We start from the raw sequence: 22,070 nt of genomic DNA, 5'->3' as shown, positions 1-22,070 counted from the left end.
GAACGAGAAACGCGTATACAGTCCTATCGAGACATGTTGTCCTTAATCAGCTGACAAGAGACACACATTTACAGCTTCATTTACAGCTGTTAACTGTTTTCTTTTCATCTGGGATCTTCAGTGTGTGAAGGAGCCCTTAATCTGTGATGGGGCCTGTAGTGTGTGAAGAAGCCCTTAATCTGTGATGGAGCCTGTAGTGTGTGAAGAAGCCTTTAATCTGTGATGGGGTCTGTAGTGTGAAGGAGCCTGTGTGAAGGAGCCCTTGATCTGTGACGGAGCCTGCAGTGTGTGTGTAGGAGCCTGTGTGAAGGAGCCCTTGATCTGTGATGGAGCCTGCAGTGTGTGTAGGAGCCTGTGTGAAGGAGCCCTTGATCTGTGATGGAGCCTGCAGTGTGTGTATGAGCCTGTGTGAAGGAGCCCTTGATCTGTGACGGAGCCTGCAGTGTGTGTATGAGCCTGTGTGATGGAGCCCTTGATCTGTGACAGAGCCTGCAGTGTGTGTATGAGCCTGTGTGATGGAGCCCTTGATCTGTGATGGAGCCTGCAGTGTGTGAAGGAGCCCTTGATCTGTGACGGAGCCTGCAGTGTGTGTATGAGCCTGTGCGACGGAGCCTGCAGTGTGTGTATGAGCCTGCGTGAAGGAGCCCTTGATCTGTGACGGAGCCTGCAGTGTGTGTATGAGCCTGTGTGATGGAGCCATTGGTCTGTGACGGAGCCTGCAGTGTGTATATGAGCATGTGGTGTGTGATTGGGTTTTAAAGTAAACAAATCAGTGTCTTTAACATAAAGGTTAAAGAGGAAAATAAACTTGGTCAGGCTGAAACAAGTCTGTAAATGTGTATCTCCGCATAATCTAATACATGGCAGCTGTGTAGATCAGTCAAGCCAACGCCAGGAACCTGAGGCACAACATGAGTCTAATGTCAAGGAGGACAAGAAAAATCATCTTGTACATACTATTTACGAGAGGAAAGTGTCAAAGGCTACCCAATACTGCACAGAGTTGCATAGCTTAGTGATGAAGGAATGGTTGTACAGTAGACTCCGCCATACCAGGACATCAAAACAGTTGTACCCTGTCCAGATAGCACATAGCAAACAACTCGTCTTCACACAGACAGACATAGGCCTAGGTACTCTACATTACTTAGAAGGATCACCTGGGACTCAGGTTGAAAAATCTTAATACATCCCTGTTCTATGACCCAAAAAAATCAGAAAATCACTGATGTTAAAATAATCATTTACTTCTTTTTTAAAACAATTTCCTTTTTTTCACCTGTAACAAAAGCGTTTCACCTATAATGAAAACAAAGTATCACATTTTGAGCTAAACTGCAGACTATGTGAATGATCTGTTGCTACGTGGAATCATCCGACATGTTTTGATATCCCTGTAGTAACGGATGTGTAAGGAAAGCTCAAAGTAAGGACATACCTTCGTACATGCATACCCTCACGATATGCCCTGGCCAACATTCTTCCCGCCGCCACCACAGGCACTACTACCGTAACCATGGTAACGGTCTACCACGAAACACCATCTCTTGGAACCGAAAGTCAAAAGACTGATACCAACTTAAAAAATATATTGTTCCTGAAGAAACATACAGCATGCTCAGTAAATGTCAAAGAGAAACGTTGTTATGCATCTGTCACTCTCAAGTGTGTCTACTTTTTTCACATGAATGATTATTTAAGTATTGTACAATAGAGAAAGTATGCAGTGTTACTACTAGTGAACACTGTGGACAACTGTCCCTTCCTCTGATGAGTGTAATGGTGCTGTCAGGTTATGCTAACCTCTTGTACAGACACACATCACTACTACTGAGTCCTAATTTTTCACGGTAGAAAACTGTGCCAATTCCGTTTGAAATTCTTCCTGTTCCATTAAGCTGAGCTAACAAGAATTTGCAGCGGTCAACCAATCCTGTTACATTCGTAGGACCGGTCAATTAAGGCATATGATGATTTTATGATTTAGTTTTGTGGTATTGTACAAAATGCAAGGCCATGTTGTAATCAGGCTGTGTTTACAAAATAATAAAATATAGTTAATTTTACTTTTTGAAAGGGATAAAGAACCAACACAGGAACTGGCACAGAACTAAAAAAGTATCGTGTACAAGCTGTGATGCATCAGTTTGAAGATGGTGATGTTTCTGAGAATGGCGACCCTAGTAGACTGTGTATGAGCCTGTGGTGGGCGGGACTGACTGCTGGCTGGATCATCACACACTCACATACAGAAACAATCAGGACTCATAACCAACATATACAGACTTAATACAGCCATCTGGCACCAAGTCGCACCGAAGCTTGCAAAACTTGATGCATTTAGAATGGTCATCAAACTTCGCTTTACATTGAATTATTTGTTTTACATCAGCTGATACAAATATAGCAAAGATGCTGCTAGCCCATTGTGACTGTTACCACTCCAATATCACAGCTTAGGGGGAGACGTGTTCATCTGACTGGGAACTCCGCTTCAGCTCCAGCAGTGGGATACAGACACACTCATGCTGGCCATGTTACACAGCTACACCATTTTACCCTGAGGAACATTTTTTAAAATTGTTAATTTATCTTCAAATCTAATTCTGTGATATTAATTTTTACAAAAATTTCACCAGAATGACTACCTATAGTCTGTGGAATAGGTTACATTAAAATATGCTTTAAACATTTCACATCTCCAAGGTTACATGAAAATATAGTTTAAACTATGATTCCTGTCATAAAATTATGTAGAAAGGATTTGCAAACCATGTGCAAACCAAGATTACGTTGAGATATATTGTAACAACCACTTGATACCAAAGTGACATTGAGAAAAGTGTAAACTTGCAGTGAATGATACACCAGTGATACACGATATATTTTCTCTGTATCGATACAAGATGATACACTAGCTAATATACTTCCTACTCGTGACACCCCCAACCCTGATGATTTTTAAATCAAATATCGCAACATGAATTGAAATAAGACTTTCAAGTTCACAACTGAACATAGCCGCTAAGGGCATGCATTACAAGTACTCTATATTACCGTAGATCAGCTGACCTCATAGATAAGCAGAGGTCCTAACTTGACCCTTGAAATTTGTATCAAAATGGTATGTCTCATACATAAGCTGACCTACCAATCTTCGTTCATTTTCTAGTCACTGTCAGTCATTGGAAATAGTATCAATGAATCTGTATTGGATTATGCAAGTAAATGCTGGTGTTACACAGGACTAAAATCTTAGCTTTCATTTGGAGCCTTCCATGCAATTTAGTCTCAATGTGTATCATGATACAAATCGCTCCATGACCTGTGTATCACGATGCGTATCATAAACAACCTCCCAAGTCTACTCTGATGTAGATTCCTTGTCTACTCTGATGTATCTTCCTCGTCTACTATGCGATACATTCCTTGTCTACTATGAGATACATTCCTTGTCTACTATGAGATACATTCCTTGTCTACTCTGTACATGTACATGGGACATGGTGAGAGTGCCTGTATCCCATTGGCTGGGCGAGTGTCGGAGTGTCGCCTGGCAGCACCACACAGGGAATATATCACATGATAGTCTGATACTGCATCTACTTCCAACCAATCACAGAGGACTCCAGCAGCCCAGCATCCAACAGCTGACAACATCATCAACTCAATCTTTCTTCCATCTTTGTTTTCAATGGAAATAAAAATAAAGATTATCGTTTAGCAAGATCACAACATCTTGATCAGATATTTGTTCCGATGCTCAGCACCAACTTAACGTTTTCTATCTCAACTAACAGTCTGGACTAAATGTTTGCCTATGAGTTGTCCAAGAATTTCAAGATAAATGAATTTATGATACAATTTTGTTCTGCTAAAATGACAAAATGTCAGACGTGTCAGATGGAGAGTTGCAACAAGCACACTCCTTCATGGCTGACACTGTTCTGTGATGTATAAAATGTACTAGTCGTAAACTATGGTGGAGCTCAACAGTCATGTTCACTGTCAATCTCATTAAATTCAGATCTCTCACACTCAGAGGACACCTCGGAGTAAACGACTAAAACCACCCGAGTCCATCAAGACAATCAGTGTTCAAGCTTCTACACAGTTGGAATGACTGCTAGCAAGGCTGAATTTGGTATGTTAAAATTGAACTGACAGTTCCAAATGTAAATAATAAAAGCTGAACCATTATTTTGTTGTGGAAATTTCATACACTCTGTTTTTTGATGGGAGTAATATGGCATCCACAACAGAATTCCATCAAACGCTTTTGTGTGCTCTCTGGGTTAGAATAGACACAAAAATGATTATAGAGAGCAAACATGAGATTGGACAAGACTGACTGAGTTTGGTTTTACGCTGCTTTTAGCAATATTCCAGCAATATCATGGTGGGGACACCAGAAATGGGCTTCACACATTGTACCCATGTGGGGAATCGAACCACTCTATTTTGATTTAGGAGGGTATCAAAGTGTGCTCAAGTATTGTCGCTTATTCACACAGAGGGGCATCTGAGTGAAAGATCTGATTTTCATGCTATTGGTTCACATTATTCTACTCTGCCTAGGCAATGATGTAATCACATAAAAGTTTGGTAGGTAAAAGGCTTACACATAATATGCCTAAAAATTTATGCGTCAATAAAATTTTCATGATTTTTTTAAGCATAAAAAATATCACACTCAAAATGTCAATGCTGAAAAATGCATGGCATAAAACATGACAACAATGATAAACATGTTGATGATGATCATGATGATAACAATAATGGTAACAATGACACTGATGACGAAGAGGAGATGTGACGACAGGGGTCAATGTAGCACAATGGATACATCCCACATTCATGACAGACACACTCACACACACACAACACTAAACACTCCTACATCAAACATTCTCATTATCCAAAATGACATCACGCATTTCACTCACTCTAGCCTGAGGCACTCTCATCACTTTGACCTTGCATGACATGGGATGACGTCATACACTCCTGAATGAAGAATGTGTGGATGAATCAAAGGACTCAGCGTGAAGAAGGTCTACATATGCCGACTGTTCTGGTCAGTGGTCATCTGGCTTGTTGGCGGGACTGATGACGTCCACCACACAAACAACACTCTCTGTGCCATGGAGTGTCTGCATTGAGATAGAGCACCTGTTCTGCCGGGGTCTGCCAACAGCTGATCACATGACCAAGCTTTACATTGTCACATGACCAAGCCATGCATTGTCACATGATCATTCCGTACAATGATCACATGACCTCACAGTACAACAGACACATGACCAGACTGTAATCACATGATCACACTGTAGAAGGATCACACGATCAAGAAGCCTGAAAATGATCACATGAGTCATTGTATAATGATCAGATGACCCACTGTACAATGATCACATGATCAAGCCTGAAAATGATCACATGAGTCATTGTATAATGATCAGATGACCCAATGTACAATGATCACATGATCAAGCCTGAAAATGATCATATCAGTCATTGTATAATGATCAGATGACCCACTGTACAATGATCACATGATCAAGCCTGAAAATGATCATATGATTCACTGCACACAATAAAATAATGGATCAACAGTCAGGTCCCTGGGTTATGGATCACAGTAGGATCATCCCGATATTGTCTTGGCCATCGCCTTGCTGGCTGGATCACTTCAACATCCAACACACTGGCTCAAGCACTGAAAATTCCCTCTGTGCTCCGAGAGAACTGTATCGGGTGTGATGGACTCCGAATTAGGCGGTTCTTTGGTATTCTATCCAGTGCCTTGGCCACCTGGCTGAAGTCGGGACGCTCGGGGTGTTTGAACTGCCAGCATGACATCAGGATGTCCTGCAACAAGACAATTCAGCATGTCACTTTCAACTAGCAATGAGATTATTGTGGCAGGATGGTTCTACACATTTCATGCAATTCCCCCTCTAATAATTGTGATAGTATTTGTTTCCTTAAACTGTAGTGTGTTCCCAAACTTTGAAAGTAAATACTTTACCAGTAGACTTTCAAACTCCACATTCAGTGAAAGTTTCTCCTGTCTTTTCCCAAACAACTGCGATCATTAATGATTTTCAGTGATCCATTCATATTATTATTTATTATTATTATAGGATATTTATATAGTGCACATATCCACACAACTAGTGCATGCTCAAGGCACTGTTATTTTTCCCCCTCGATCATTGGATGTCAATCTGAACGGCACATCGCATTATCAATCTCAACTCCCTGGGGAGTATACAACTCTTGCAGCCACTAGGCGCACCGAGTTATTGTGGCCTTCTCATCTAGGTACCCATTCACAGCTGGTTGGACTGGGACAGTCACAGTATGGGTCTACACTGCACGCTGCTGTACCGCAAGTAGGTGTTTGCACGCATTATTCAGCATGTCACTTTCATCTGGTCATATACCAACAGATTTGTAGGTTCTTTTCAGTGCACAGGGTTGTGTACTGTACACTAGGGGTTGTGACAACACTGAAAGAGTCTGCACACAAAGTTGACTCCAAGGTTTTACACCCGGTCACAGGTGGGCTCAATCCTCGACACCTCAACCTCGCTGGATCACTAGCCTGGCGCCTTAGCCAGCTGGCCCATATAATTTTCACCAATATTGTTTGGTTGTTGGTTTGTTGTTTAACACCGCACTCAGCAATATTCCAGCTATACGGCAGCAGTCTGTAAATAATCGAGTCTGGACCAGACAATCCAGTGATCAACAGCATGACCATCGATCTACACAACTGGGATACAATGACATGTGTCAATCAAGTTAGCGAGCCTGACCACCTGATCCCGTTAGTTGCCTCTTACGACAAGCATTGGTTGCTGAAGACCAATTCTAACCCGGATCTTCATGAGTTTTCACCATGCACCTTTTAAACCAAAAGGAATCTGTTTCTTCTGGTAGTCAAGACTTGTTGCTCTCTGCTGAATAATGTCATAATTACCTTGACTTCCCTGGGGGCGTTGACGCTGCTGAGCGACTGCTTCATTCCCCTCCCCACCTGCCAGATGATGGTTTCTGCGGGGTGGTTTCTGAAGCGGCCACTCCCCACACAGCAGTTCATACCACACAGTTCCGAATGCATATATGTCTGACCTCACAGTAAATGGCAGTTCGGTATTAGGGTTCTGCCTGGCATGAAGCTCGCGGATTATCTCTGGCGCGAGGTAACACAGCCATCCTGGGGGCACTCTCAGCCAGTCCTCCTTCCTACAACATCAGAGGAACAGCTTTTGTTGGTTTCTTTGTCATTAAATGCCCCACTCATCAATATTCCAGAAAAATGATGGGGTCTGTAGGTAATAGAGTCTGGACCAGATGAGCATTGATCTACATAATTATGTTACAATGATTTGCACCAGCCAAGTCACCCAATCTCGTTAGCTGCCTCAAGCATTGGTATTTGAAGATCAGATCTAACCCAGATCTTCAAGTGTCAAAGGAAAAGTATTATGTGTAAGTCAGTGGTGCATACTGGGAGGTGTAGTCTGTAGGCAAACCATTTGGAACAAATCCTTTTACTGACTGATGAGATTTTCTTCCACAGACTGCACACTTGTTCAAAATGCAACCTTCTACACACCATGCGCTTAACTATGAGACAAGGTCAAACTAAAACTGCACATATGGCCTCTTAAGACAAAACAATCTTATAAGATTCTTCCCTTGGACATTTTTCCAATCCTGACTAAGGTTTTCACCACCACTTCTAAATACCAGGAAGACAACAGACTCACTGATGATACAGCTCATCTACATATCTTAAAAGCCTCATTCATCTCCATGTTCCAAGCCGATTGCTCCGCTCATCAAACTCCCTACTGCTTACACAGCCTCACGTCAAAACAGCCATGGGATCAAGTTTCTCTGAATCTCTGGAACATTCTAACTCACCCTAAAGAAATAGAATATTTTCAAAACTGCCCTCAAAACTCATCTGTTCAAACTCTCTTTTCCATAGACATTGTCTACAATCTTTTCATCCATTGCAATATCTTTTGAAATAGGCTCTATAAATCAATTATTATTATTATTACAGCTTCTTCTTTACTTGTTGAACTTTAACATTCGATGTAACAACTGAACAATCATCTCATCAAAAGCTGCTTCCAGCTATATAAACAGCAATTTGTTAACAAGCAGGTGATCGATATCATGATCAATGATCCATGTTGTCGGGGTAACTGAAATCAACCGAGTCTGACACCTGATCTATTACGTTGCCTCTATGACCAACATAGCCGTGGAGTTGTCTCCCTTGGGCATGCCAGAAATCTATGATTATAGGTTCATCCTAGGTTTGTCAGCACCTATGCAAAGGTGGCAAGCATCTGTGACTAGTGGTGTTCCGATTAATTGAAAATCGAAGATTGGTTGTAGTGACCAAACGACCATGCAATCGATCACATTTTCTCATAATCGAACCTAAACGATTGTGGAACTACTGTTTTAGTCTTTGAAATACTTGACAATGGAACATATCTTAGAAGTTGTCAGGGCCTGGAAACATGTTTATTTCTTAGAAAACTCACTTCACTAACTGAAAAGTCATAACTGAATATTTCTCTAAGACTCCAGGAAGTTTATGTTCATGATATATTAGTCATCACTTTAAAGTAACAAGTTGCATCATGTTATACTTTGTGACCTGAATCACTTCAGGCTTTCAGGCTCCCCATTCTGCTGACATATGATATAACTGGAACATTGTTACCTGTGGCAATGTAACCAACTCGCTTGTTTTAGCCCTGAACACAAACTATTGCTTCAACCTATTCCTAGTTGCTCCAGTCATACTGTCATACAGTCACACTCAAACACACTAAACCAAGCATAATCTCATTACAAGAACACGCTACTCACCTGTTGCCTCTACAAATTTTGGTTACATTAAACAGTCCGAAGTCAGTGATGACCACTTTACCACTGTCCAAGAAAATATTTTTTGATCTCAGATCTTTGTGGACGATGCCTTTAGCGTGAAGGTACCCCATGCCCTGGAACAGACACAACCAGTGAAAGAAACTACAAGTAATGACACAACACAATCAGGGAAGTATTCCAGCACAACTGAGGTAATAAAACCTACCATTTGTTATCACTGGGCAGGGATTGTTTGAATTTGTTTTTAAATCCTTTTTGCACTAATTGTTACCTGACATGCCATATGTTCTGGAAAATAGTAGGTAACAGGTTTTGTTTTGTTGTGCTGTCTAATGCCACACTCAGCACTATTCCAGCTATATGGCTGCAGTCTGTAAATAGTCAAGTCTGGACCAGACAATCCTGTGATCAACAGGATGAGCATCGATTTACGCAACTGGGATACGATGACATGTGTCAACCAAGCCACCGAGCCAGACCACCTGATCCCATTAGTCTCCTCATAAGACAAGCATGGGTTACTGAAGACCTAATCCGAATCTTCATGGGTGTATATGTAGCAGGTAAAAACAATGCTTTCTGTACACTTTTAAAGAGCTGACTCACAACATATTCTGTCCTAAACGAAGATGTTATGCTAAATGGCTAAATCTCATTAAAATCAAATCTTAGTTCTTCTTTCTGCTGCAAACAGTTCTGAGAACATCCCTTTATGGGACAAGTCAGATTGACCTTTCATCAGACAAATCAGAGAATAGTTTAACAGATCATTTCTCCAAAAATGTCATTTGGAGGGCTACTGGTTTGAGTTACTGATAAAAGCTTCTGTGAGGGATTGGTTTAGTGGGCTACTTGCTTAAGCTTCAGGGACAGGTTGACACACTCGTGCATTTGTTCAGTCAGCTACTGACCAGAGCTACTGGGACGGGTTGTCACACTCTTGGATTTGTTAAGCAGGTTATTAACCTGAGTTACTTGTGTAGATTGACACACTCGTTCATTCCTTCAGTTGGCTCCTGACCCAAGCTACTGGATTGATGAAGTAGGCTACTGGCCTGAGCTACTGGGGCAGGTTGCCACAGTAGGCTCATGGACTCTCATAGGTTCAGCAGGCTACTGGCCTGAGCTGGGACAGGTTGCCTCATAGATTGGTTCAGCTCTGGCCTGAGCTGGGACAGGTTGCCACACTCATGGATTTGTTAAGGCTACTGGCCTGAGCTGGGGACTGGGACAGGTTAAGCCACTCTTGTCACATAGATTGGTTCAGCAGGCTACTGGCCTGAGCTGGGACAGGTGCCACTCTCATAGATTGGTTCAGTAGGCTTGCCTGAGCTGGGACTGGTTGCCACTCTCATGGATTGGTTCAGTAGGCTACTGGCCTGAGCTGGGACAGGTTGCCACTCTCATGGATTGGTTCAGTAGGCTACTGGCCTGAGCTGGGACAGGTTGCCACTCTCATAGATTGGTTCAGTAGGCTACTGGCCTGAGCTGGGACAGGTTGCCACTCTCATAGATTGGTTCAGCAGGCTTGCCTGAGCTGGGACAGGTTGCCATGGATTTGGTTAAGTAGGCTACTGGCCTGAGCTGGGACAGGTTGCCTGGGACAGGTTGTCACTCTCATAGATTGGTTCAGCATGGATTGGTTCAGTAGGCTACTGCCCTGGCTACTGGCCTGAGCTGGGACAGGTTGCCACTCTCATGGATTGGTTCAGTAGGCTACTGGCCTGAGCTGGGACAGGTTGCCACTCTCATGGATTTGTTCAGTAGGCTACTGGCCTGAGCTGGGACAGGTTGCCACTCTCATGGATTTGTTAAGTAGGCTACTGGCCTGAGCTGGGACAGGTTGTCACTCTCATGGATTAGTTCAGTAGGCTACTGCCCTGAGCTGGGACAGGTTGCCAATATCATTGATGGGTTCAGTTGGCTACTGCCCTAAGCTGGGACAGGTTGGCACACTCATGGATTGGTTCAGTAAGCTACTGCCCTGAGCTGGGACAGGTTGCCACTCTCATGGATTGGTTCAGTAAGCTACTGAGCCAAGCTACTGGGACAGGTTGGCACACTCATGGATTGGTTCAGTAAGCTACTGAGCCAAGCTACTGGGAGATGGTTTCACACTCATAGATTTGTTAAGTAGGCTATTAACTGGGACATGATGCAACACTCATGAAACTGTTCAGTGGGCTACTGACCTTAGCTACTGGGACATGATGCAACACTCATGAAACTGTTCAGTTGGCTACTGACCTGAGCTATTTGAGAAGCTACTGTGATAGCCTCCTTCCGTTGGCTACTGACCTGAGCTACTTGAGAAGCAGCGATCATCGCTTTATTCAGTTTATAGACCTCTTTCTTGGTGTGGATAATACTGTACAGTGTCTCTCCCTTACAAAAACTGAAATAGGAATAAATGAAGAACGACAATGAGAACCTCAATAAACTTATACAGGTATAATTTGACCAATTAAAATAATCAGTCCAGTTGAAAATCAGTTGTTTGGATGATTAACAGGAAAATAAAATAAACCTACAACTGTTGTAGGTCTATGTAAAAGGAAAGGCATAACTTCGATCTTTACACAGAGTTTGGTGATAGGATACACTAGCGTCTTCCCTCATGGTCTTCAGGGTGTCCCCACTGTGGTATTGCTAGAATATTGCTAAAAGCAGCGTTAAAAACTAAACTCACTCACTCATCCCAGAAACTAATGAACATCACAGTGAAACAACTCACCTAGTTACTATGGCTAGTCTTGGAGGCTTCATACAAGCTCCCATAAATAAAACTAAATTTTCATGACGTGTTTTCCTTAATAATGCAATCTGAAAATAGAAGAAAAACACATTAATCACAGTTTCAATCATTCAATAGAAACTACATATGCCATTGGTTGTGGTTTCCGAGACAAAAAAAGTCAGTCAGGCAATAGCCTAAAATCGGTTCTATAAAAGTATTCTGCAGTAACACCACTATACAGAGAGTACTGACAGCAATCTGCCTAAGAATATTTTACTTTGTTATCTGAATATAGAGAACACCATATTGACATTGAAAGATAAATGATAAAACCCTAAACAAAACACTAGATGCAGAATGCCTGACTTGAAGTTGGTTCAATTGCAAAATATCGTAATAATTCCTCCAAAAATGTAATATAAAAAATGCTTATCTCCCTTATCCTGACTCATGATCTTTCCCTTTTCTTTTCGAATGGTAGTGGAACACTTGAATCCCTTGAAGTTCCCAAATTGGACGTAAAAATACACTCACTCACGAGTTACCTCCCTTTTCCCGAGTAAACAGTCATGTGACCAGCCTTACTTGTCACTCTCTCCTGATTTCCTGCCCAAGCACTTGGATCTGCTGTGCAATCTGAAGTGTTTCCACTGGGGAGGTCGGGAGGGCTTGACCTCATGAGTCAGGATAAGTATAAAAATAGCAATTTTACTTGAAAAATTACATATTTTTTCTTATCCTGACTCATGATCTTTTGCTTATAGAATCCGACGGATTGGTGGTGGGTCAAGCCACTTCCTGGATTCATCAGCTGTCCTTAGATAAGTCCTCTATCCCCCCCATGGGAACTGCTTAGCGGCATTTCCGAGATCCTATTCTTCCAACTTCCGTTATAACTCGGGGGGACCACTTCTTGTCTTACTTCCCTCTCAGACAAGTTTAATCATCTTGATTCATGTGGCTTCAGATAAACTAGTATCTTCTTATTACTAGATATCTTATAACAACCCATAGATTATGATAAGATCTTTATCATAAATGAGTTGCGACCCCTTCACATACAGGTAAGATCTTTACCTGTACAGGATCTTTAATCACTCATGCTTGCCTGTCCTAGACTGTGCGCATGGACTTTCAAACTAATACTTTTCTCTAGTGAAAGTTATCAACAAGTAAATGTGATAAAGGATGAGATTTTCCAACTCAGCGCCTTTGTGGAGCCGTTAGTAGCTGTATTACAACGAGAGACCCAAATTGGTGAATGCCTGAAACGTCTTCAGTGGCTATGTCTCGGAGGCAGTGTTTGGCAAACACCGTGTCCGACTTCAAAAGCAACCCTCCATAATTGCTGATATAGAGCAATTTCCATGCAGAGCTAGTGTTGACACCAATGCTCTGACTTCGTGTGGGTTGGAAGCTCTTGGAGGTTCTAGTCCTGCTTTATAGGCTCTCAATATGATGGCTCTCATCCAGAACGATGTCGTCGTTCTTGTGACTTCTGCTGATGTCTCTGTGGATAATGGGATGAACAGGCGCTTGACGTTTCGTCTCCTTGTCTTAGTCTTTGAAGATATATCTTCAGGGCTCTGACAGGACACATGGATAGGTCCTCTATATCCTCTGGTCCGAGGATTGTAGATAGCGCGCTGGTACGTAGAACTGTCTATCTGGCTGACCAGGTAGTTGGTTCTTGGCAATGAAGTCCAATCTAAGTCCTAGATGAACTGCAGCATGTTGCCCGTGTCGAATCTGGTTCGACCAAAGTCCAGCGCATGTATCTCTGATATTCGAGCTGCCGTGGCTAGCGCAAGCAGGAACAGAGTCTTCTGTGTCAGCAGCTCGAGGGTAGTCTGATCTAGAGGTTTGTCACTGGTAAGATGACGTAGAATTACATTCAGATCCCAGGCCGGAGCTCTGAACTTCTTTTGCTGGTCCTCCAGTTTAAAAGATCTCAGCAGAGCAAGTAATTCTGGTACTCTCGTCAACTTGATGCCTGTTTTCATGGTAATCACTGTACTGATGGCGGCGAGGTATGTAGATAATGTCGAACCTTTCAGATGTCTGGTCTGTCTAAGATGACACAGGTATTCCGCAACTTAAGAATGAGTAGCTTTCATCCCAATGAAGTCTTTCCGCCTTGCATAAGTCTCAAACTTCAGCCACTTGTCATCATACATGTTACGAGTAGATCTGCGTAACGCTAGCGTTACTGCCTTGGCTGCCCTGGCAGAGTATCCTCTTTTCTTCAAACATGTTTTGATACGGTCCACACATGTAGCTGGAACAGTGTTGGGTTCCTGTGGACTTGCTTGGTGTGCGGATGTATGAGTAGGTTCGGCCAATCTGGTAACTTGATTGTTGGACTTCCGAGATCTTCTATTAGGTCTAGGAACCATACTCTCGCTGGCCAGTATGGCGCGACCAAAGTCAGTTGTAGCGCCTGTGTCTGTTTGATCTTCAACAGTACTTTCGGTAGTAATATCAGTGGTGGAAACGCATAGCGTTTAGTCCTTCCCATGATATGTTCAGTGCATCTGTTGCCCAGGCTTGATGATCTGGAACTGGTGAGACAAACGTCTGTAGTTGTTTGTTGAACCTCGTGGCAAACAGGTCTATGCATGGGGATCCTATTTCCCTTATGATGAGCCGAAATGCTTCTGGATGGAGTATCCATTCTGTAGGTGACGGGTGCAGTGGTCGGGAGAGAGCGTCTGCATGCATGTTATTGGCTCCGGTTATGTGACACGCCTTTATCCAGATGTTTGCCTCCTCCATGATGTCAAACAACTGGAATGTGAGCTGTAGTAGGCTTGGTGATCTTGTAGATCCTTGCCGATTTATGGAGAATGCCACTGTAGAGTTGTCCATGTGGACCATCAGCATTCTGTTGATCAGAGAGCTCGACCATAGTTGCAAGGCGTTGATCACAGCTTTCATCTCCAGCAGATTGATGTGAAAATGCTGCTCTGTTTGGACCACTTCCTTGATGCAACTTAATTGTTGAGATGTGCACCCCAACCTTGTATCGATGCGTCTACGTAGAGATGTGTGTTGAAGGCCGGCTCTTGTAAATAGGTCCCTACGCAGACGTTTGACCTGTGGGTCCACCAAAGTAGGTACCTCTTAAGATTGTCTGGCAGCAAGATAGGGTCGACGCTGTCCAGATGTTTTGTCAGGAACCGTTGCAGCAATTGTAATCTTCCTGTCTCAAAGTCCTGCGCCGAGGTTAGTAGACCGAGTAGACATTGCCATGTTCGTAGTGTTAACAAAGAGATGACTGCTTGTGGAATCATGGCTTGTATCTTGACCCAATGATCTTCTGGGACCACAATTCGATTCTGTGTTGTGATAATTCTTATTCCCAGCTCCAACTTCATCAGGTTCACTAGCCATCCTAGTTGCGTGAGCAACTTAATTGTGATATTCAGCTGCTGTCTGAGTTGATTGGCACTTTGAAGAACCTGTATGCCGTCGTCCAGATAACCGGCACTGTGTAGACCTCGATGCTGCAGATAGGTGCCGATAGGCTTGGTTATTCATATGAATAATCATAGAGCTGAAGATATTCCAAACGGTAGGACGTTCCATTGGAAGTGCTAACCTCTGATTGCAGTGATGATACATCATTCTTCCCCTTATATACGCAGGCGATCTGTGTTGACATCGAAGCGTTGTCTATTTATAGCAAGGCTGGCTCCAGTGTAGCATCGCAGGGGACAGGTACTCATACATACCGACTTTTATCAGCGAACAACTTCCAAAATAAACATCGTTTATCCTGCTGTCAAGGCTAAACATCTATTGATTCCCATGATGATAACAGGCTGCAGTTGTATACTGTTTCCAAGGCTGCTGATGAAGTATTCCCCCGTACCACGGGTTTGTTTACAAATCAGAAGACATGCTGGCGCTTGCTCTCTCAGTGGGAGGCATTGTCTGACGTGGACCTATCAGCTTCCAAGCATGACGTCACCGGTGTTGTAGCAAGTTGGCCTCCATAAAATCTGATGCAATTTGTTAGTTGAGTAAATCTACGCCGCTCATATAAACCTCTTGAATAAGGGTTGCTTCAAGTGTAAATTCTTGTTCAGTGATATAAATCACGTATTTCCATTATTTCCATTGTGGATAAAATAAGCCAGCATGACGAAGGAGGCTGTCGAGACGTATGTCTGTATGGATCTTGAAGAAATACCGATGTTGAATCTAGTTGATAGGATATAAAATCCTAATCCCCACGCTGAGTGACGAGTGTTAATAATATTATTTGTACGGCCGTTCAAGGATACTTGAAGGCGTTGAAAATAAGGTCAAGGTCACCTAAATAAACTGGTGTCTGTGAAATCCCTCAATGTAGGCTGTCACCAAATTTGAAGAACAGTCCATGAAATATCATGTTAACAAGAGTTATGTCTGTATGGATCTTGAAGAAATACCGATGTTGAATCTAGTTGATAGGATATAAAATCCTAATCCCCACGCTGAGTGACGAGTGTTAATAATATTATTTGTACGGCCGTTCAAGGATACTTGAAGGCGTTGAAAATAAGGTCAAGGTCACCTAAATAAACTGGTGTCTGTGAAATCCCCCAATGTAGGCTGTCACCAAATTTGAAGAACAGTCCATGAAATATCATGTTAACAAGAGTTAAAAGCGTGCAAAGTGTCATGGTGACCTTGAAAATAAGGTCAGGGTCACCCAAATCGACTGGTGTCTGCGTAATCCCCTAATGTAGGCTGTCACCAAATTTGAAGACATTGGGTACAACAGTTCATGAGATATCATGCTAACAAGAGTTTGAAAAGTGGTCAAAATGTCGTGACCTTGAAAATAAGGTCAGGGTCACCCAAATCGACTGGTGTCTGCGTAATCCCCTAATGTAGGCTGTCACCAAATTTGAAGACATTGGGTACAACAGTTCATGAGATATCATGCTAACAAGAGTTTGAAAAGTGGTCAAAGTGTCGTGGTGACCTTGAAAATAAGGTCAAGGTCACCCAAATCACCTGGTGTCTGCGTAATCCCCCAATGTAGGCTGTCACCAAATTTGGAGACATTGGGTACAACATTTCATGAGATATCGTGTTTTAACAAGAGTTTGAAAAGTGGTCAGTGTCGTGGTGACCTTGAAAATAAGGTCAAGGTCACCCAAATCAACTGGTGTCTGCGTAATCCCCTAATGTAGGCTGTCACCAAATTTGAAGACATTGGGTACAACTGTTCATGAGATATCGCATTAACAAGAATCGGGACGTACGGACGGACGCCGCTGAATACATAGTCCCCCGTTCCGTGTTCTGGCGGGGGACAAAAACAAATAATTTTTTCATTTTTTTTACATATAATACATAGTAGTTACTGCCAAATCCACACACAGCATAATTTTAAAGAACAGGACCTAAATAAAAAGGATATAATGCTGTATACGGGACTCCAGTGCTCGCCCAACCATCCACTTGAGCGAAAAGGGAGAGAGTGGAGAAGTAAGGCTGGTCACATGACTGTTTACGCGGGAAAAAGGAGGTAACTCGTGGGTGAGTGTATTTTTACGTCCGCTTCGGGAACTTCAAGGGATTCAAGTGTTCCACTACCATTCGAAAAGAAAAGGAAGATAAGCAAAAGATCATGAGTCAGCATAAGAAAAAATTGTTTGTTTCCATCTCTGTATTACATTTATCTAACTTCTATCCATCTCTTGCTTGTCATGTGATCTCTCATTTCCATAAAATGAATAACATAAATGCATATCAAATATGTCTCACCTCTAATTTAAAAGCCGCTAATTGTGCCTGATTGTCCGCCTCGTTACCCATGTCTAATAATTTGATGGCCACGTCTCCGTGCCACTGACCCCTGTAACAAAAACACATGTTATCAGACATAGTGAAAAGTAAAAGTGCTTTCCATACATGAATAGGTAGATCGGTTGTGAAGGATGAGAGAGTTTGGTTGTTTCTTTGTCGTTTAACCCCACTCAGCAATTTTCCAGCTATATAACGGCGGCCTGTAAATGATCAAGTCTGACCACACAATCCAGTGACTGACATCATGAGCATCAATCTACGACAATTATAATACAAAGACACATCAACAAAGTTCGAAAGCAGACCACCTGATCTGGTTAGTTGCCTCTTATGACAAGCATGGGTTGCTGAAGATCAATTGTAACTCCGATCTTCACAGTGAGGATGAGTGAGCAATGAGCGAGGTCAGTGTAATGGCGGTTCAGGAACTGTGTGTGTTTGATTTGACAACACTTTCAACAGTTTTTCGAGAGGGGAAAAGCTATTACAACCTCGGTCAGGCCCATGAGTACATAATTTTAAATTTGAATTCAAAATCAAGCTTGAACAAGAATTTGAACAGCATACTTGAATACTCATCAGTCGTGTAGATTTACAGGGGTTCTGTATAAAATACGGACTGAAATGTTAATACTCGACTAAAGACGGTGGCTTTCGCTCACATGGCTTGTATAGGTTTGGTATTGCAACAGCAGCAATACTGCCTACACTGGTGAGACACTGGGTGAAATACCTACTTGAACACTGTGCCTAGTCGTCCCCTGCCTATGGACTCTGTGAACTGGAGCTCTTCATATGGGATGTCCCACTCCTTCATGGCCACAGACAACTGCAACACCCAACCACCATCATATCAACAATACAACACATGCAATACACATAGGGCTGTAGCAGGACCAGCACAAGGAAAAAACCTGCTGGTTCTACTGGGATCTCTACTAGAAACCATTGTCCTGACCAAAAGGGTATTAAAGGCTTACTTCATTGAGCAACCGCTGTACCACACACAGTTGATTAGGTTACTGCTTCTCCACAGAGCTGATTTCAAGTTATATAAACATGGATTAATTTGTTACTCTCCCAAAATAACACAAAACAATACATTCACTGTTAACAAAATTTAGCATGTCCTTAAGAAAATTTGCTTGACTCAGACCATCGGCGTTGGTATCAAACAAGCATGTCCTTGATCATCCCAACTGTAAATACAGTCCACCCTGTCTACTTACACCACAGTCTAGCGTGTCTACTTACACCACAGTCTAGCGTGTCTACTTACACCACAGTCTAGCTGCGGTCTACTTACACCACAGTCTAGCCTGTTCCCGCATGTCTAAATCATCTACTGTACAGTCCACCTTCTACCACCACATTCTAGCGTGTCCACTTACACTGTTGTCCTAGTTCCACGCATCCTAGATCATTGTAAATACAGTCCACCCTGTCTACAGTCTAGCGTGTCTACTTACACCACCTGTTCCACGCATGTCCTGTCTAGCAGTCCACCCTGTCTGCCACCACAGTCTACGTGTCTGCCACAGTCAAGCGTGTCTACTTACACTGTTCTGCCTGTTCCACGCATGTCCTAGATGATCCCAACTGTAAATACAGTCCACCCTGTCTACTTACACCACAGTCTAGTGTGTCTACTTACACTGTTCTGCCTGTTCCACGCATGTCCTAGATGATCCCAACTGTAAATACAGTCCACCCTGTCTACTTACACCACAGTCTAGCGTGTCTACTTACACTGTTCTGCCTGTTCCACGCATGTCCTAGATGATCCCAACTGTAAATACAGTCCACCCTGTCTACTTACACCACAGTCTACTGTTCTGCCTGTTCCAGCGTCCCAACTGTCTACTTTCACCACAGTCTAGCGTGTCTACTTACACTGTTCTGCCTGTTCCACGCATGTCCTAGATGATCCCAACTGTAAATACAGTCCACCCTGTCTACTTACACCACAGTCTAGTGTGTCTACTTCACACTGTTCTGCCTGTTCCACGCATGTCCTAGATGATCCCAACTGTAAATACAGTCCATCCTGTCTACTTACACCACAGTCTAGCGTGTCTACTTATAGCGTGTCTACTTACACTGTTCTGCCTGTTCCACGCATGTCCTAGATCATCCTGACTGTCCATAGAGTCTACTCGGTCTAGCAGGGTCCTATCAATGGGGTTACCGGTACTCTGAAATAGGTCATCAATTCAATCACAATCATGGAAGGAACATGGAGAAGGAACTCCTGAAATATAGTGCGGAGTCCTCCTTGGGGCAAGACCGCCTCCGTGGTGTAGTGGTTAGAGCGTCCGCCGGAGAACGGAAGGTCGCGGGTTCGATCCCTGGCCGCGTCATACCAAAAGACGTTAAAATATGGTACTTGTTGGTCCCTGTCTGGCGCTCGGCATTAATGGGTACAACAAGGACTGGTCGGCTCGGAGTCAGTATAATGTGTCTGAGTGGGGTATGTATGCTTCACTGCGGCATGGTATCTCAGTGGGCTAGCACTATAAAACCAGCTTAAGTCTGGGCTAGTACAAGCAGTCGCACATACACATACACACGCATGCACGTCGTCATATGAGCGAAATATTCTCAAGCACGACGTTAAACCCAATTTCACCTCACCTCCTTGGGGCAACCGAGAGGTACGACATCACTTCCACATTATCACAGCACTCGCCTAACACTGAGACATGTAGCTGAACCTTAGATATCCACAAGATCCCATATCCATGTGTGCAAGTGTTTGTATTACCACACTCAGTAATATTACAGCTATCAGACAGTCGCTACTAAAGAATGGACTATATAATACTGTGATCAATACTGCAAGCAATGATCATGATCCATGATCCAGGTCATAAGGGCACAATGACATGTCACCGAGCATGGCCACCTGAGTCATAAGTCACCTCTTTTGATTAACACTCGTTTTTAACTCAAATCCAGTGCGAACTTTATCCCAGAACCATGGCATACACATCCATATGAATATTGGAGACTTTGAGTGAGTGAGTGAGTTTACTTTTTGTGCCGCACTCAGCAATATTCCAGCTATATGGCGGCGGTCTGTAAATATTCGAGTCTGGACTAGACAATCCAGTGATCAACAGAATGAGCATCGATCTACGCAAATGGGAACCCATGGCATGTGTCAACCAAGTCAGCGAGCCTGACCACCCGATCCCGTTAGTCGCCTCTTACGACAAGCATGGGTTACTGAAGATCAATATTCTAACCCCGGACCATCACGGGTTTGGAGACTTTGAAGTGTGACACCACATTAATCTAGCAACTTGGCTAGGTTCTTCTGATACTTACATCTACAAGAGTCTTATCACTATCGTTGGAAGTATTTGTGTTGACGATGTCACTGTGAAGACAAAAACAGTCATCAATGTCATGCATTCACTTGGTTAAAAGCATCACTGTTTATTCAGTGTAGGAAATTACATTCAGTCTTTGACATTACAAATTCACAGAGTGTCATTCCATGTTTCACAATGAATATGAAATTACCAGAAGGGTGAGAGGAGGAAAGAGAGTGGACTTTGTCAGGGACGACTTACTCATATGCCCTGTGGTCAGTGCTCATGGTGTAGTCCATTGGGAGACTGGCAGTGATACTATCAGGCACCTCTGTAACACAAGATAACACAATCACAACACAAGACAAGACAATCATGGAACACAAGCCAAAAATTGACGAGAAAGGGAGTACTCACCTGGGAACTGGAACTGTACTGAGATGTTGGGGGACGTCACCTGGGAACTGGAACTGTATTGAGACGCTGGGGGAACTGGGTGGAACTCACCTGGGAACTGGAACTGTATTGAGATGTTGGGGGGAACTCACCTGGGAACTGGAACTGTATTGAGATGTTGGGTGGAACTCACCTGGGAACTGGAACTGTATTGAGATGTTGGGTGGAACTCACCTGGGAACTGGAACTGTATTGAGATGTTGGGGGGAACTCACCTGGGAACTGGAACTGTATTGAGATGTTGGGGGATGGTGCTGGGGATGGTGAAGTGACAGTGCCGGATGAGATGAGAGCAGGGGATGAAGGAGTTGAAGAGTTGCAGGATGATGTGTTGGAGCTGGAGTCCGGCAAAGGTTCAGTGCCTGAAACAAGCAGCATTGTGGTACTTTAAGAACATTTCTCCTGACATTCAGCCAAAGGCATGTACATGTGGATGAAGTGAGGTAACATAACTTATATAAGAATTGACTTCAATCTTGACTTCAATGCATGTATTAGAATGCTTGTGGTCTGTGCTTCATTTTGATAGAAAGCTGGATTTAACACCGAATTGGAAAGTATCCCAGTTATATCTTGCAGTGTTCCTGAGGCAGAGTCACAAAATATTTTTTCTTCTGAGTAATAACTTTTTCTTTGGGGAGGAAGGAGGAAAGAACTTATGAACACTCCCCAAAACTTAAAAATTTTCCCAGAAAGCTGAAGTAACTATCACTATGAACTACAACACTGCCTTGATATTCCTCTGAAAAGATATGCATGGGGTTCTGAAGCCATATTCTGTTCAACTGTCACAAATCGGGGACTGATTCTGACAAGCACAGTTCTTT

At 43.0% G+C, this 22,070-nt stretch overlaps 1 protein-coding gene and 1 long non-coding RNA gene across 3 annotated transcripts in view; both read right to left on the bottom strand.

Annotated features, from left to right (window-relative positions):
* Window positions 1-316: 316 nt before the first annotated feature.
* LOC124270291 lies at window positions 317-5,419 on the bottom strand. Of its 2 annotated transcripts, none has more exons than XR_006896717.1 (2): window positions 660-5,419; window positions 317-567 (listed from the first exon to the last, which is right to left on the bottom strand). It is a non-coding gene; the product is annotated as an uncharacterized LOC124270291 (long non-coding RNA). The 2 variants fall into 2 exon arrangements; XR_006896718.1 differs by having other exon boundaries at window positions 608-678.
* Window positions 5,420-5,475: 56 nt separating this feature from the next.
* Window positions 5,476-22,070, bottom strand: part of LOC124270289 (kinase suppressor of Ras 2-like) — a 51,462-nt gene continuing 34,867 nt past the window's right edge. The window contains 12 exon segments of the mRNA XM_046705329.1: window positions 5,476-5,871; window positions 6,989-7,081; window positions 7,083-7,254; window positions 8,908-9,041; window positions 11,227-11,323; window positions 11,663-11,751; window positions 17,429-17,519; window positions 18,208-18,299; window positions 19,570-19,665; window positions 20,801-20,852; window positions 21,049-21,118; window positions 21,459-21,605. Of these exon segments, the coding sequence (XP_046561285.1) occupies window positions 5,713-5,871; window positions 6,989-7,081; window positions 7,083-7,254; window positions 8,908-9,041; window positions 11,227-11,323; window positions 11,663-11,751; window positions 17,429-17,519; window positions 18,208-18,299; window positions 19,570-19,665; window positions 20,801-20,852; window positions 21,049-21,118; window positions 21,459-21,605 (1,292 nt within the window). The 3' untranslated portion in view covers window positions 5,476-5,712.

The sequence above is a fragment of the Haliotis rubra genome, unplaced genomic scaffold (genome assembly GCF_003918875.1).
Source record: "Haliotis rubra isolate DU_JTF1 unplaced genomic scaffold, ASM391887v1 Scf1502, whole genome shotgun sequence".
NCBI lineage: Eukaryota > Metazoa > Mollusca > Gastropoda > Lepetellida > Haliotidae > Haliotis > Haliotis rubra.
Note: the sequence above shows the minus strand (reverse complement) of the source record. Positions and strands in the feature narration are given on the sequence as shown.